The following is a 12,687-nucleotide window of genomic DNA, read 5'->3' on the forward strand; positions in this document are numbered from 1 at the left end:
TTTTCCTACCATTTCCAGCAGGGTGCAAGGCAACCAAATTCAAGTGCATTTTCCTATCACTTCAAACAGGGTGCAAGGCCACCGAATTCAAGTGTAGTTTCCCATCACTTCAAGCAGGGTGCAAAGCCACCTAATTCAAGTGCAGTTTCATACCACTTCAAGCAGGGTGCAAGGCCACCAAATTATATTGCAGTTTCATACCACTTCAAGCTGAAACCAAGGCCACCAAATTCAAGTGCATGTTTCATACCACATTCAGCAGGGTGCAAGGCCACCAAATTCAGTGCAGTTTCATACCACTTCAAGCAGGGTGCAAGGCCGCCAAATTCAAGTGCAGTTTCATTCCACTTCAAGCGGGGTGGAAGGCCACTAAATTCAAGTGCAGTTTCATTCCATTTCAAGCAGGGTGCATGGCCACCAAATTCAAATGCAGCTTCATACCATTTCATGCAGGGTGAAACCACCATAAAACCACAGATAACACCAAACTCACAGTTCAGTAGATATTCAGTGTGTTCAGTTGATTCACAGCTCCGACAGAGTCGTGATCTCTTCCTCCACCGTCATGCAGAGACTGAGCCACACCCACACTTTCGGGTTTTATAACCCCTCCCACTCCTACCGGAAAAGGTGTGGCCTTCATGGTGTGATTGACAGGAGAGAGATTCTCAACATTTTTTAAACACTAATAACACTTTTATTTTTCATTGATGGGAACAATCCTCTGCACCTGCTGAGCGGAGGGGGGCTAAGTAAGATGGCCCAAAATCACAGCCGTCAGTGGTAGCGTTTTATCTTAAATCAATATACAGTGTAAACAGGAAGTTACCCAAAACACTCAAACCACCATTTGCAATACTGCCCTTTAAGTTCAAGCCAAAGCACACAAACCGCCATTTGCTGTAGTGCCCTTTAAGTACAAGCCAAAGCACCCAAACCACCATTTGCAGTAGTGCCTTTTAACTTCAAGCCAAAGCACCCAAACCACCATTTGCAGTCGTGCCCTTTAACGTCAAGCCAAAGCACCCAAACCACCATTTGCAGTAGTGCCTTTTAACTTCAAGCCAAAGCACCCAAACCACCATTTGCAGTAGTGCCTTTTAACTTCAAACCAAAGCGGCGTCTCTCGGAAATTACGCCACAGCGAGCCAAACGCGGTCAAGATCAGACCTTTAGTAATATAGATATATATGACGTGAATATCACTGTAATCATATATAAATATGTATAATTGTATTCTAGAAAAATAATATAATTAATATAATTGTGAAGTTTTTTTTGAATGACTGCCGCAGATGCCCTCCTGAACCAGCCTAGTTAATATGTCAGGGCAGTTCTTCTGGGTTCCCACGTTTACCGAACCCCATTGACTGCCAGTGTGCAGAGTGGGAGTCACAGCCATAGTGGAACTGGGGCAGTGCCAGGCTGGGGGAAGGGGAGGAGAGAGGGATGGGGAAGGGGGAGAGAGGTGTGGGGGAGGGGAGGATGGGGGAGGGAGGGGAATGGGAGATGGAGTAGGGGAGGGAGGGAGAAGAGTGTAGGGGGAGAGGGGTGGGGGGGGAGAGGGGAAAGAGTGGGGAGGGGGAGGGGAGAGAAGTGGAAGAGTGGGAAGGGAGGGGGAGAGAGGAAGGGGGAGTGGTGGAAAAGGGACAGGGGGAGTGGTGGAAGAGGGACAGAGGGGTAGGGGAAGGGGTGGGGGAGACAGGGGAGGGAGGGGGAAGGGGAGAGAGAGGGATGGGAGAGTGAGAGGGGTGAGGTAAGGGGGAGAGAAGTGGGAGAATGGGGAGGGAGGGACAGGGGGAGTGGTGGAAGAGGGACAGGGGAAGGGGGCGGGGGGAGAGAGGGAAGGGGTGGGGTAGAGAGGGAAGGGGGTGGGGGAGAGAGGGATGGGAGAGGTAGGAGAGGGAGAGGGGTGAGGAGAGGGAGAGGGGGAGGAAAGGGGTGGGGGAGGCGAGGAGAGAGGGGAGGGGGAGAGGTGTGGGGGAGGGGTGAGGGAGGCGAGGAGGGAGATGGGTAGGGGGTAGAGGGGGAAGAGTGTGGATGGAGGGTGAACAGTGGAGAGGGGGTGGGGAGAGAGGGAAGGGGGTGGGGGAGGGGGTGTGGGAGAGCGCTAAGGGGGTGGGAGAGGGAAGGGGGGAGAGTGAAGGCGGGTGGCAGAGAGAGGGATGGGGGTGGGAGGAGGAGGGGGAGGAGAGGGAGATGGAGAGGGGGAGGAGAGGGATGAGGAGGGGGCGAGAGTGATGGGGAGGGGGAGAGAGGTATGGGGAGGGGGGAAGATGTGTGGGGGGTGGGGGGAGAGAGGGGGCATAGTGGGGAGGGAGAGTGGAAGGGGGAGGGGTAGGGACTGTCCATCTGTTCCCCATTCCCTATCACCCCCAATCCTCTTTCTCTATTCCCATACACGTGATGTCGCGCTTCGACACAGACCACGTGGGGGGAGGGGCAAAGGCAAATGTAAATGGATCCATTCCGATTGGACATCTGTGAGCATTGGGCATTGTGACATTGTTTTTTTTTAACATTTTGAAATTGGGGGGGGGGCAGAAGGATGTTATTAAAAATGTGTATATAAACACGACGAATTTTAATCAGGAGTGGATACTTGGAATGAAAAGTGAAATCTCTACCGAAATGGAAAAAATCTCGGCGTTTCTGCGTCTGGTGTTGGCGTAGCAACGAATCAAAGGCTGGCAACCACAATACAGGCAGAAACACACAAACACACACACACATCCAGCCACAGAGTTTTAATGTATAGATAGATTTAGAAAATATCTGTTATCTGTTCCCTATGCTTGCCCTCATTTTTACTGGTGTTTCAATATTTCAGAGTGAGATATGTGATTGGAGAAAAAACATGGATAGAAAGGTGGCCAAGCAATGCAGAATGCCAAGAGGAAATGTTCAGAGTACTCTGTAAAGACCTGAGGGTGTTTGCCGACGACCTCCAGTCCTTTGGGTGCGATAACTAATTACATTGCAGCTTAAAATAAGCTGCCCAACAGTTTTCATTAAATAAAGCCAATTCATCTTTTTTTTTATGCCAAAGTTGATTTTTCCCATTCACTGCAATATTTTAAAAGGCAAAACATGAACAATCTTGTCATCAGAGTGGATACAATGAAACAAGGCATGGAGCATAACAATAACATGGGTTGGATATGCAATTGAGATAACTGAGGGAGTCAGGGGTTTTAGAGTGGATACAGTTTGCTAACATATCCGTCAAAATGACGTTTGAAAAATCAAGACAGAAAAGTGAAGGGTCGGATACAAACATACGAGCAAGGCAGAAATTGGCAATAATTTAAAGAAGTTTGGCTTCTGGATGAATGTCACCAACATAGTCATCCAAAAGTAGGATAACACAGAACTAATGCGAATGGTTGATCAATGTGGACCCAAAGCGCCAAAAGCCCAGTTTCCATGCAATATCTCTAAATCTCAGAAAACTATTTCCCACTCTAACATCCAGGCTGTGATATATTGGCTGTTTCAATTTAAGAAAAAATACAAGAGCATCTTGGCTGCACATCACATGCTGTCATTGCTAAAGGGCACGTTTCTATGCTGCATCTCTAAAACTAACTCTAAAACTAAAAATATTCCCCATTTCCTTATTTATTCAAACCACCTTTATAAGTTCAGGAAGGAACTGCCGTTGTTGGTTTACACCGTAGACACAACATTCTGGAGTAACTCAGCGGGACAGGCAGCATCTCTGGAGAGAAAGAATGGGTGATGTTTCACGTCAAGACCCTTCTTCAGACTGACAGTCAGGGGAGAGGGAGACACGGAGATAAGGAAGAACACTTCTTCCCACCCTGCCTCCTGCAAAGACTCTATTCCCTACTCCCAATTTCTCCGTCAACGCCACATCTGCGCCCAAGATGAGGTGTTCCATACCCGGTCATCATATCCTCCAATATTTTTGCCACCTCTAGCCACATTTCTCCACGCCATTTCACAGAAGGAAAGGCAATACTACGCTGGTCATGGAAGATTTCAATATGCAGGTAGACTGGGAAAATCAGGTTAGTACTGGAAGAAAGGGTGCCTCCGAGATGCTTCTAGTGGAACCTACCAGGGAAAAGGCAATTCTGGATTTAGTATGGTCTAATAAACTGGATTTGAAAAGAGAACTCAAGGTAAAAGAACCACTAGGAGGTAGCAACCACAACATGATAAGATTGAACCTGCAATTGGAGAGGAAGAAGGTGATATATCGGTATAGCTGAGCAAAGGGGAGCATAGAGGCATGAGGGAAGGGTTGGCCAAAGTTGACTGGCAAGGGACCCTAGCAAGAATGACAGTTATATAAAGAGCAAGAAAGAGGTAAGAGCAAAGTGCCTGAAATTCAAGAGAGTCAGGGGGTACAAATTAGTGGAGTGGCTATTACTAAGGAGAAGGTGCTTGGGAAGCTGAAAAGGCTGACGGTGGATGTCACCTGGACCAGATGGACTGCTCCCTGGGGTTCTGAAAGAGGTGGCTTTAGAGATTGTGGAGGCATTAACAGTGATATTTCAAGAATCACCAGTCAGGAGTGGTTCCAGATGATTGGGAAATTGCCAATATTACCCCTCTGTACAAGAAGGGAGCAATAGTGAGAATGATAGGCCGGTTAGTCTGCCTTCAGTGGTTGGTAAAATTTTTGATTTCAGAGTCACTAGACCAAGTGGGATCCGTTGGGTCCCGTCCCCTCAACGCGCGGTTGCGGGGAGAGGGGGCAGCCTGCAGCGTCACACACGCACCAACCCCTCACACACACGCACTAACCACCCTCATTGATATTATATTAATATTATTCATTCACTCCTTTTACCCCATCTCCTCCCCTATCCATTCACGTATAGCTCCCAACTCACAGGCGTAGCTGGAGGGGGGGGGTGGTGGGTAGGTACAGAGAGACGGACACAGGGATGCACAGAGAGGGACACAGGGATGCCCTTGAGGGATACAGGGAGACACAGAGAGGGACACAGAGGCACAGAGAGGGACCCAGGCACAGAGAGGCATAGAGAGGGGCGCAAAGGGGGAAACAGAGGCACAGAGCGGGACACAGGGGCACATAGAGGGACACAGAGGCACACAGAGCGACACGTGCACACAGACAGGGCTCTCGCTTAACTTTTTTTTCTCTGTTGTCAGCCGGGCAACCTTGCCAGCTTTTAAGGTTGCCAAATGGCAGTTTAGGTGATCATTTAAGACGGCTTGCATGATGTGTGCGATAATGTGCTCGGATAAAGTGTGCAGTTACCAGTAGGAATTATGGTCAATGAAGCATTCACATATTATTTCTGCTTCAAATGAAGTCACAAACTAAACATATTCACCAACCAAGACATGATATATACCACAAAGACATGCAGGAAAATTATAATACAGTATCTCAATTCTTTTTAAACGTTGCATTGAATCCAAGTTCTATTATTTCTTTCCACTTCCAAATAAAAATGTGGTTGGATTATTCAGCATATGATCAACGTCGGTGAGACCAAGCACAGCCTTAGCGATCGCTTCGCACAACACCTGCACTCAGTTCGCAATAACCAACCTGATCTCCCGGTGCCTCAACACTTCAACTCCCCCTCCCATTCCAAATCTGAACTTTCTGTCCAGGACCTCCTCCATGGCCAGAGTGAGGCCCACCGCAAATTAGAGGAACAGCACCTCATATTTCATAGAAACATAGGAAATAGGTGCATGATTAGGCCATTCGGCCCTTCGAGCCTGCACCGCCATTCAATATGATCATGGCTGATCATCCAACTCAGTATCCCATCCCTGCCTTCTCTCCATACCCCCTGATCCATTTAGCCACAAGGGCCATATCTAACTCCCTCTTAAATATAGCCAATGAATTGGCCCCAACTACCTTCTGTGGCAGAGATTTTGCTTGGGTAGTTTACACCCCAGTGGTATGAACATTGGCTTCTCCAATTTCAGGCAGTCCTTGCTTTCTCCCTCCTTCTCCCTTCCTATTCCCAGCTCTCCCACAACCTACTGTCTCCACCTCTTCCTTTCTTTTTCCCGTCCTCCCCCGTCATTGGTCTGAAGAAGGGTCTCGACCCGAAACGTCGCTTATTCCTTCACTCCATAGATGCTGCCTCACCCGCTGATTTTCTCCAGCTTTTTTGTCTACGAATGGGATCCCACCACTGGCCACATATTTCCATCTCCTCCCCTCTAGGCTTTCCGCAGAGACCGCTCCCTCTGTAACTCCCTGGTCAAGTCATCCTTTCCCACCCAAACTACCCCCTCTGCAGGCACTTTCCCTTACAACCGCTGAAAATACTACACTTGATGCTTTACATCTCCCCTTGACTCCATTCAAGGATCCAAGCAGTCTTTCCAGGTGCAGCAGAGGTTCACCTGCACCTCCTCCAACCTCATCTATTGCATCTGCTTCTCTAGGTGTCAGCTGCTCTACGTCGGTGAGACCAAGCTCAGGCTTGGCGATCTCTTCACCCAACACCTCCGTTGAATTCGCAATAACCAACCTGATCTCCAAGTGGCTCAGCACTTCAACTCTCCCTCCCATTCGGAATCCGACCTTTCTGCACTGGGCTTCCTCTATGGCCAGAGTGAAGCCCACCATAAATTGGAGGAGCAGTACTTCATATTTCGCTTGGGCAGTTTACACACCAGCGGTATGAACAATAACCTCTCCAATTTCAGGTAGTCCCTGCTTTCTTCTCCACTTCCCAGCTCTCCCTCAGCCCACTGTCTCCGCCTCTTCCTTTCTTCTTCCCGACACCCCCCCCCCCCCCCCATCCTCACATCAGTGTGAAGAAGGGTCTCGACCCGAAACACTGCCTGTTTACTTCGCTCCATAGATGCTGCCTACACGCTGAGTTTCTCCAACATTTTTGTTTACCCATTCCCATTTATCCCACTTTGCTCTACACATTAGGGGCAATTTTACAGCGACAAGTTAACCTACAAAGCCAATACGTCTTTGAGATGTGAGAGGAAACCCACACGCTTGCAGGGAGAATCTGCAAATTCAACAAGGACAGTGCCCGAGGCCAGGATCAAACACAGATCTCTGGCGTGTGAGACAGCAAATCTGCTTGCTGTGCCTCTATATTTTGTTTTCCAACACACAAAAAATTATACGTTGATAACTTTGGTTTTAAAAACAAGAAACTATCCATTTTCAGTCTTAAATCTCTAAGCGACGCTATGTCCCCCTTCACAGCTACTGTATATTTTAATTCAATTCAAGACTACGGGGCAGTACATTGGCCATAACGTTGCTGCCTAAAAGTGCCAGACACCCAGAATTGAACCTGAATATGGGTGCTGTCCATATGGAATTTGCTCCTTTTCCCTTTGAACGCATGGGTTTTCTCCAGGTGCTCATTTCCTTCACATTCCAAAGGTGTGCAGGAACCTAGTTCAGACCCAACCCAATACATAATATTTTCCTTTTGTCCCAAAATTCTATCTGCCCTGTTGACTTACTCCAGCCGTACACACACACACACACACACACACACACACACACACACACACACACACACACACACACACACACACACACACACACTCACACACACACACACACACACACACACACACACACACACACACACACACACACACACACACACACACACACACATATATATATATAGTTATGTATTCATATATAAATATACACAGTTTTGTTTTCTCATTTATAACATTGTTTACGGAGTATTATCTTTACATATTCTGTTGTGCTGCTGCAAGTAAGGATTTCATTGTTCTAACGGGTATGTGAGAGAATAAAACACTCTTGACTTACGCCGCTAATGTGTGGGATAGAACTAGTGCACGGGTGATCGGTGGTCAGCGTGGACTCGGTGGGTCGAAGGGCCAGTGTATCTTTAAATTAAACTAAAAACATTAAAACCAGAGGGAATATAAAGAAGGGTCTCTACCGAAACGTCACTTGATAAGGCATTTATCAAATGTCGAAACGGATGAACAGATAAAGTGCAATAGGCTGTTATTGGTCAGAGTTTGGTGATGGACCCTGCACCACCTCCAGTTCAAATTCCATTGAGAATATTTTTGGAGGACCAGGAAACCAAGAAGCAAGAGTTACAACAGGGATTTACTCCAGTGGGTTACTCCAGCTCCACGGATTGATTCTGCGTTGGTTTTCAGCGGTCGCAGTGAGGCGGCGACCTGACAGCAATGGCGGCCAGATCTCCCACAATGCAAAGGGAAAGAGAAAGTGGCTGGCGCCAAACAGATGCCGTGACAGTGCGCATGTGCAGGGCGGCTGATGATGTGCTGGCCATGGTTGTGCGCTTGTCAAGGCGGCCGTCCGTGCCGGCCGATGAGGAGCAGCGGAGAGCGGAGAACCAGCGGCCCAGACCCGGTTACGGATGGTGGCCGGAGACGGAGTGAGACAGAGAGAGAGATAGAGAGGGGGGCCCGTTGAACAGCAGCTGTCCCGGGTGCTTGCCAAGCCGGGCAAAATTACACGACTTTGAGGTTGCCCGGCAGGACGTTAGGTGGCCATTGGCACCCGGGCAACAGTTAATTTTGAGCCCTGGCAGAACGACACAGAGGCACCCAGAGTAACACAGAGACACAGAGAGGGACACAGAGGCACAGAGGGGGAGGGGGGTGAAATGGAGTGTGAGAGGGGCAGAGAGCGAGGGGGTAGAGTTTGAGGGGTGGGGGAGTGGTGGGGGGGGGGGGCGTTGACATCACTCAGCGCGAGCAGGAAGACAGCGGGTGTTTTTTCAAATGTTTTTCGGCAGTGACAGACAGGAGCTGAGACCGACCCGACAGCTCTAATGCAGGGCCCGACTTGCTCGTTACTCACTCACAGCGTGTGCCGCAGTCTTCAGCGATGATCTTCGGTGTTCAGTCGACGGGGCGACTTTTGAACAACGCGGGAAGGAGGGAGGGGTGGGAGGTGACGTCAGTCTCAGCGCGCGCAGACGGCACGGCAGGCAGGTAGATCCATTGTCAAGGTATCAGCAATAAAACAGGCGTTTTGAATTCAAACTTTGTGATTTGTGAAGATTTTTATTAATAACTCAAGAAATAACCGACATTTTCAGGCAAGCCTATTTTGGAGTCCAGGGGGGTAAATCTCACACACACACACACACACACACACACACACACACACACACACACACACACACACACACACACACACACACACACACACACACACACACACACACACACACACACACACACACACACACACACACACATTCAAGATCAGAGTTTTATAGTTACAAGGATTATTATAAAGGATTAGACCAAGTGGGGCTTGCTGGGTCTCGTTTTCCCCCCATGCGATATTCCACCACTTACCCATAACCCCCAACTGCACAGGTGCGGCCGAGGGGCTCCTGTTGTAACGCTAGAGATCCCCGTTGTGACGTGAGTAACGGCAACCCTCCCCGAACTGCGCCTCACCATCCCTCTTCCTTACCCCTAATCTCTTCCATTCCCCCTCATCACCCAGCACTTCCTCGTTTCACCCTTTCTTTTCTTACCTCTCCTCCTCCCCTCCTCCACTCCCTCCCTCTCCTTTCAGCTGCCCTCAGTTACTCCCTCCCTCCCTCCAAAACCCCTCTCCCCTCTTTACCTCCTCCTCTCATTCTATCTCCCTGCTCCCCCACTCCTTACCTCACCTCAATCCCAGCCCCCCACTCCCTCCTCACCTCTTCCACTGCCTTCCTCTCACATTTCCTATCTCCCTCACTCCCTCCCTCCTCTCCCTCTACCCCCCTCCTCCCCACTCTCCATCCTCACCTACCCCAGTTTATTCTCCCTCTATCTCCCTGCTCCCTTACTCGTCACCTCCCCCACAATGAAAATCGCGATTTTTAAAAATGAAACCTCCACCCAATCCCAACCCCCACAATGAAAATCGCGTTTTTCGTTAAAATAACCTAAACACAATGTTAGCAGTTAGTGAAAACGGAAGAATTTGATTAAAACTGAGTTTTTTTTTAAATCATTGTGAAATAATTGTAACGTGGCTGACGGGCATGGCAAGTGGAAAAGTGGTTTGAAAAGTGATTTCTGGAAAGTTTAAAATGTCAATAACTTGTAAAATATTCCATCAATCCGAACAAAACTTGTTTATTTTGCTTCCCAGGACAATAATGAATAAGGTGGTCCAAAAATGGTAGCACTATCATTTACCGTTTTTGCGGGGTTTTGGAATATAGCGCACACCCATGCACACATACATACAAACAAACAAGATGAGAGCTTAAGTAATATACTAGACCAAGTGGGTCCCGTCGGGCCCCGTTCCCCCAACGCAATAATCCGCTACTCACCCATTCCCCCAACGTAATCCCTTCCCCCAAAGCAATATTACACCACTCACCCAGAGCCCCCACGGGATGCCTGGTCCACCAATGCAAGCTGTTTCACAACATAGGATTCCAACACTCACCTGTTGGGTCCCTGTCACATGGGAGGCCTGGTCCCCCAACGCAAACCGTTCCACAAGATAAGATTCCACCACTCACCCGTTCCCCCTACGCAACCCGTTCCCCCAATGTAATATTCCATCACTCACCCATAGCCCCCAACAGTGCAGGTCAGCTCATTTTTTCACCCTCCCTCATTTTAAACTTTAAAAAAATGCAGTTGCACAAAGATTTATTGTGATGTAGGTGCCACCGACAGGCCATCTTTTATTATCCAAATCTTTCATTAAACTTTGCTGTTCTGGGTTAGGCTGGCAGATTCTTTACCTGAAGGATATTTGCTGTTTCTGGGATATCAACATAAAGCTGGTAGGGCATTATGGCGTCATAACTGCCTAACTGCCTTTCTTTCTCTGTCTCTATCAATACTTCCCACGTGTGTGTATGTGTGTGTGAGGGGGGGGGGAGGGACATCTCACTCTCTCCTTTCTCCCCTTGAAGCTGCTGATCCCATGGTCTCTCTGTCACCTCTCACTCCCTCTCCTTTTCCCTACCCTCAGTCACTCCCTCCCTCACCTCTCCCCTTTCGCACTCCCCCACTAAACACTATGTTTAAACAACATTTTACTTCGGAGTCACGTGAGTGACTACGTGAAGAACCAGCCAGGACGCATGCGTGTCATATCGCTTCACGCATTGCGAAACGACAGGCGGGGAGGGGGGGAGCGTTCCCCCGCAGCGGTAATTTTGAAACCGAGACCGACAGGTAAGTGAATTACTCTGCGGTCGTTTTTTGTTTCCCGTGCTGTTTTTACAGGGGGAAACTATGGACAAAAATAGAGTCCACAAGGGCTGTGTCTAAGCTGGCTGGGGAGGACCGCGGAGTTGCGGGCAGCTAGCAGCAGCTGAAGGCACCGGCATCACCATAAGTGGGATCAGCTGTGCCCGACTTGGCATCCGCGCCGGCCAGATCAACACCTCGGCCGGGCGGGAAGCCTATACAGAACAGAGCAGTCGACTCTGACAAGTCGGACTGCAAGAAATGCCGCAGGGACCAGCGTTACTGGGGCCAAATGGAGCGGCTTATGGAGCAGATGCTCCACTGTGACAGACTCCGGGAGATGGAGGCTAGTCACCATGGGTATATAATACACCCATGGCAGCACCTTATCAGGGCTGCACAGTGCATCTCCCTCGACAGAGGGGAGTACTGGGAGCCAATTCTGGCCTGGCTCTGAAGAGGGGTTTGCTGAAGTGATAACCAGTGTGCAGGGGGTGCAAGAAAAAGGAACCTCCTGGAAATGGAGTCCAAGTTTGTACATTTAAAACAACTACAGGAACATGGCTGTAATGGAAACTACTGCCAAATATTTGGCACCGGTAATATGTATCCCTCAAAATTTCCCGCGGTTAACAGTTGCATCTGGAAACATATTGGAACGGGAGTCAGAAGCCAGGATGTTTAGCTTCAGAAAATCCTAAAATTGTTGACTGCATGGATCACAGTTTTTTGCCCGGACAGTGGATGGAAAAGAGATGTCAGAACAACAGCAAGACACTGTAGCATTATTCTGCAATACGCAGTACGATATTGATAGTCTCAGGAGAACGCCATCCGCCCAGCTTTAAACCCTAAGTTTGCAGATCTGTGCAGACCTGGAGGTACTAAACCACCAATATTACCACTTGGGGGCAACCTGTCAAAACAGGTAAAAGAGCTCGATGAGGAGGCTAAAACCCTGGGGCTCATAAAGGCGGCAACAGGTAGGACCTCCTACACACGACAACAGTACCTCTACGCATCCACCAGCAGGCAAGACACACAGAAGCTGGTGAACGCTCAAAGGCCGGGCAAACAGGACAGAGGTATTTTTTAGGCCATGGCCCAGACCGGCCTTCGTGGAAGATGCGCAACCCCAAATCCCAAATCCAAACTCCGACACCACAACCTCTATGGCGACCGCACGGCAGAAATAAACTTTCCACTGGCCACCATGGAGGTAGAGGGGTCTGGTCTCTTCCAAATAACAGGAAGTGTAAATAATACACAAATTGGTGGTAGATGACACTTTTGTTTTGGGAAGCATGGAGTGCAATAACTACTAACACTTATTTTCTACTTAGTATTCAGGGATATACAATTGAATTTGCGCACAAATCTTTTCCCGTTTCAGCATGTACCGAACTGAACGTTCGTGCCTTCACGATAAGAAAAACTGGAAGCGCATGCTGAACTGGAGAGGCTAGATGATATGGGAAAAATCCCAACACGACTCTT

At 48.8% G+C, this 12,687-nt stretch overlaps 1 protein-coding gene and 1 pseudogene across 1 annotated transcript in view; both read left to right on the forward strand.

Moving 5' to 3' along the window:
- The window catches only part of LOC116982210 (complement C3-like), a 146,745-nt gene extending 143,702 nt beyond the window's left edge, over positions 1-3,043 (forward strand). The window contains exon 41 of the mRNA XM_033035505.1: positions 2,831-3,043. Coding sequence (XP_032891396.1) covers positions 2,831-2,972 — 142 coding nt within the window. The 3' untranslated portion in view covers positions 2,973-3,043. The remainder of the gene's footprint in view (positions 1-2,830) is intronic.
- The window catches only part of LOC116982309, a 999,615-nt pseudogene that overhangs the window by 863,629 nt on the left and 123,299 nt on the right, over positions 1-12,687 (forward strand).

Source organism: Amblyraja radiata, chromosome 16, assembly GCF_010909765.2.
Source record: "Amblyraja radiata isolate CabotCenter1 chromosome 16, sAmbRad1.1.pri, whole genome shotgun sequence".
In the NCBI taxonomy this organism is placed as follows: Eukaryota; Metazoa; Chordata; class Chondrichthyes; order Rajiformes; family Rajidae; genus Amblyraja; species Amblyraja radiata.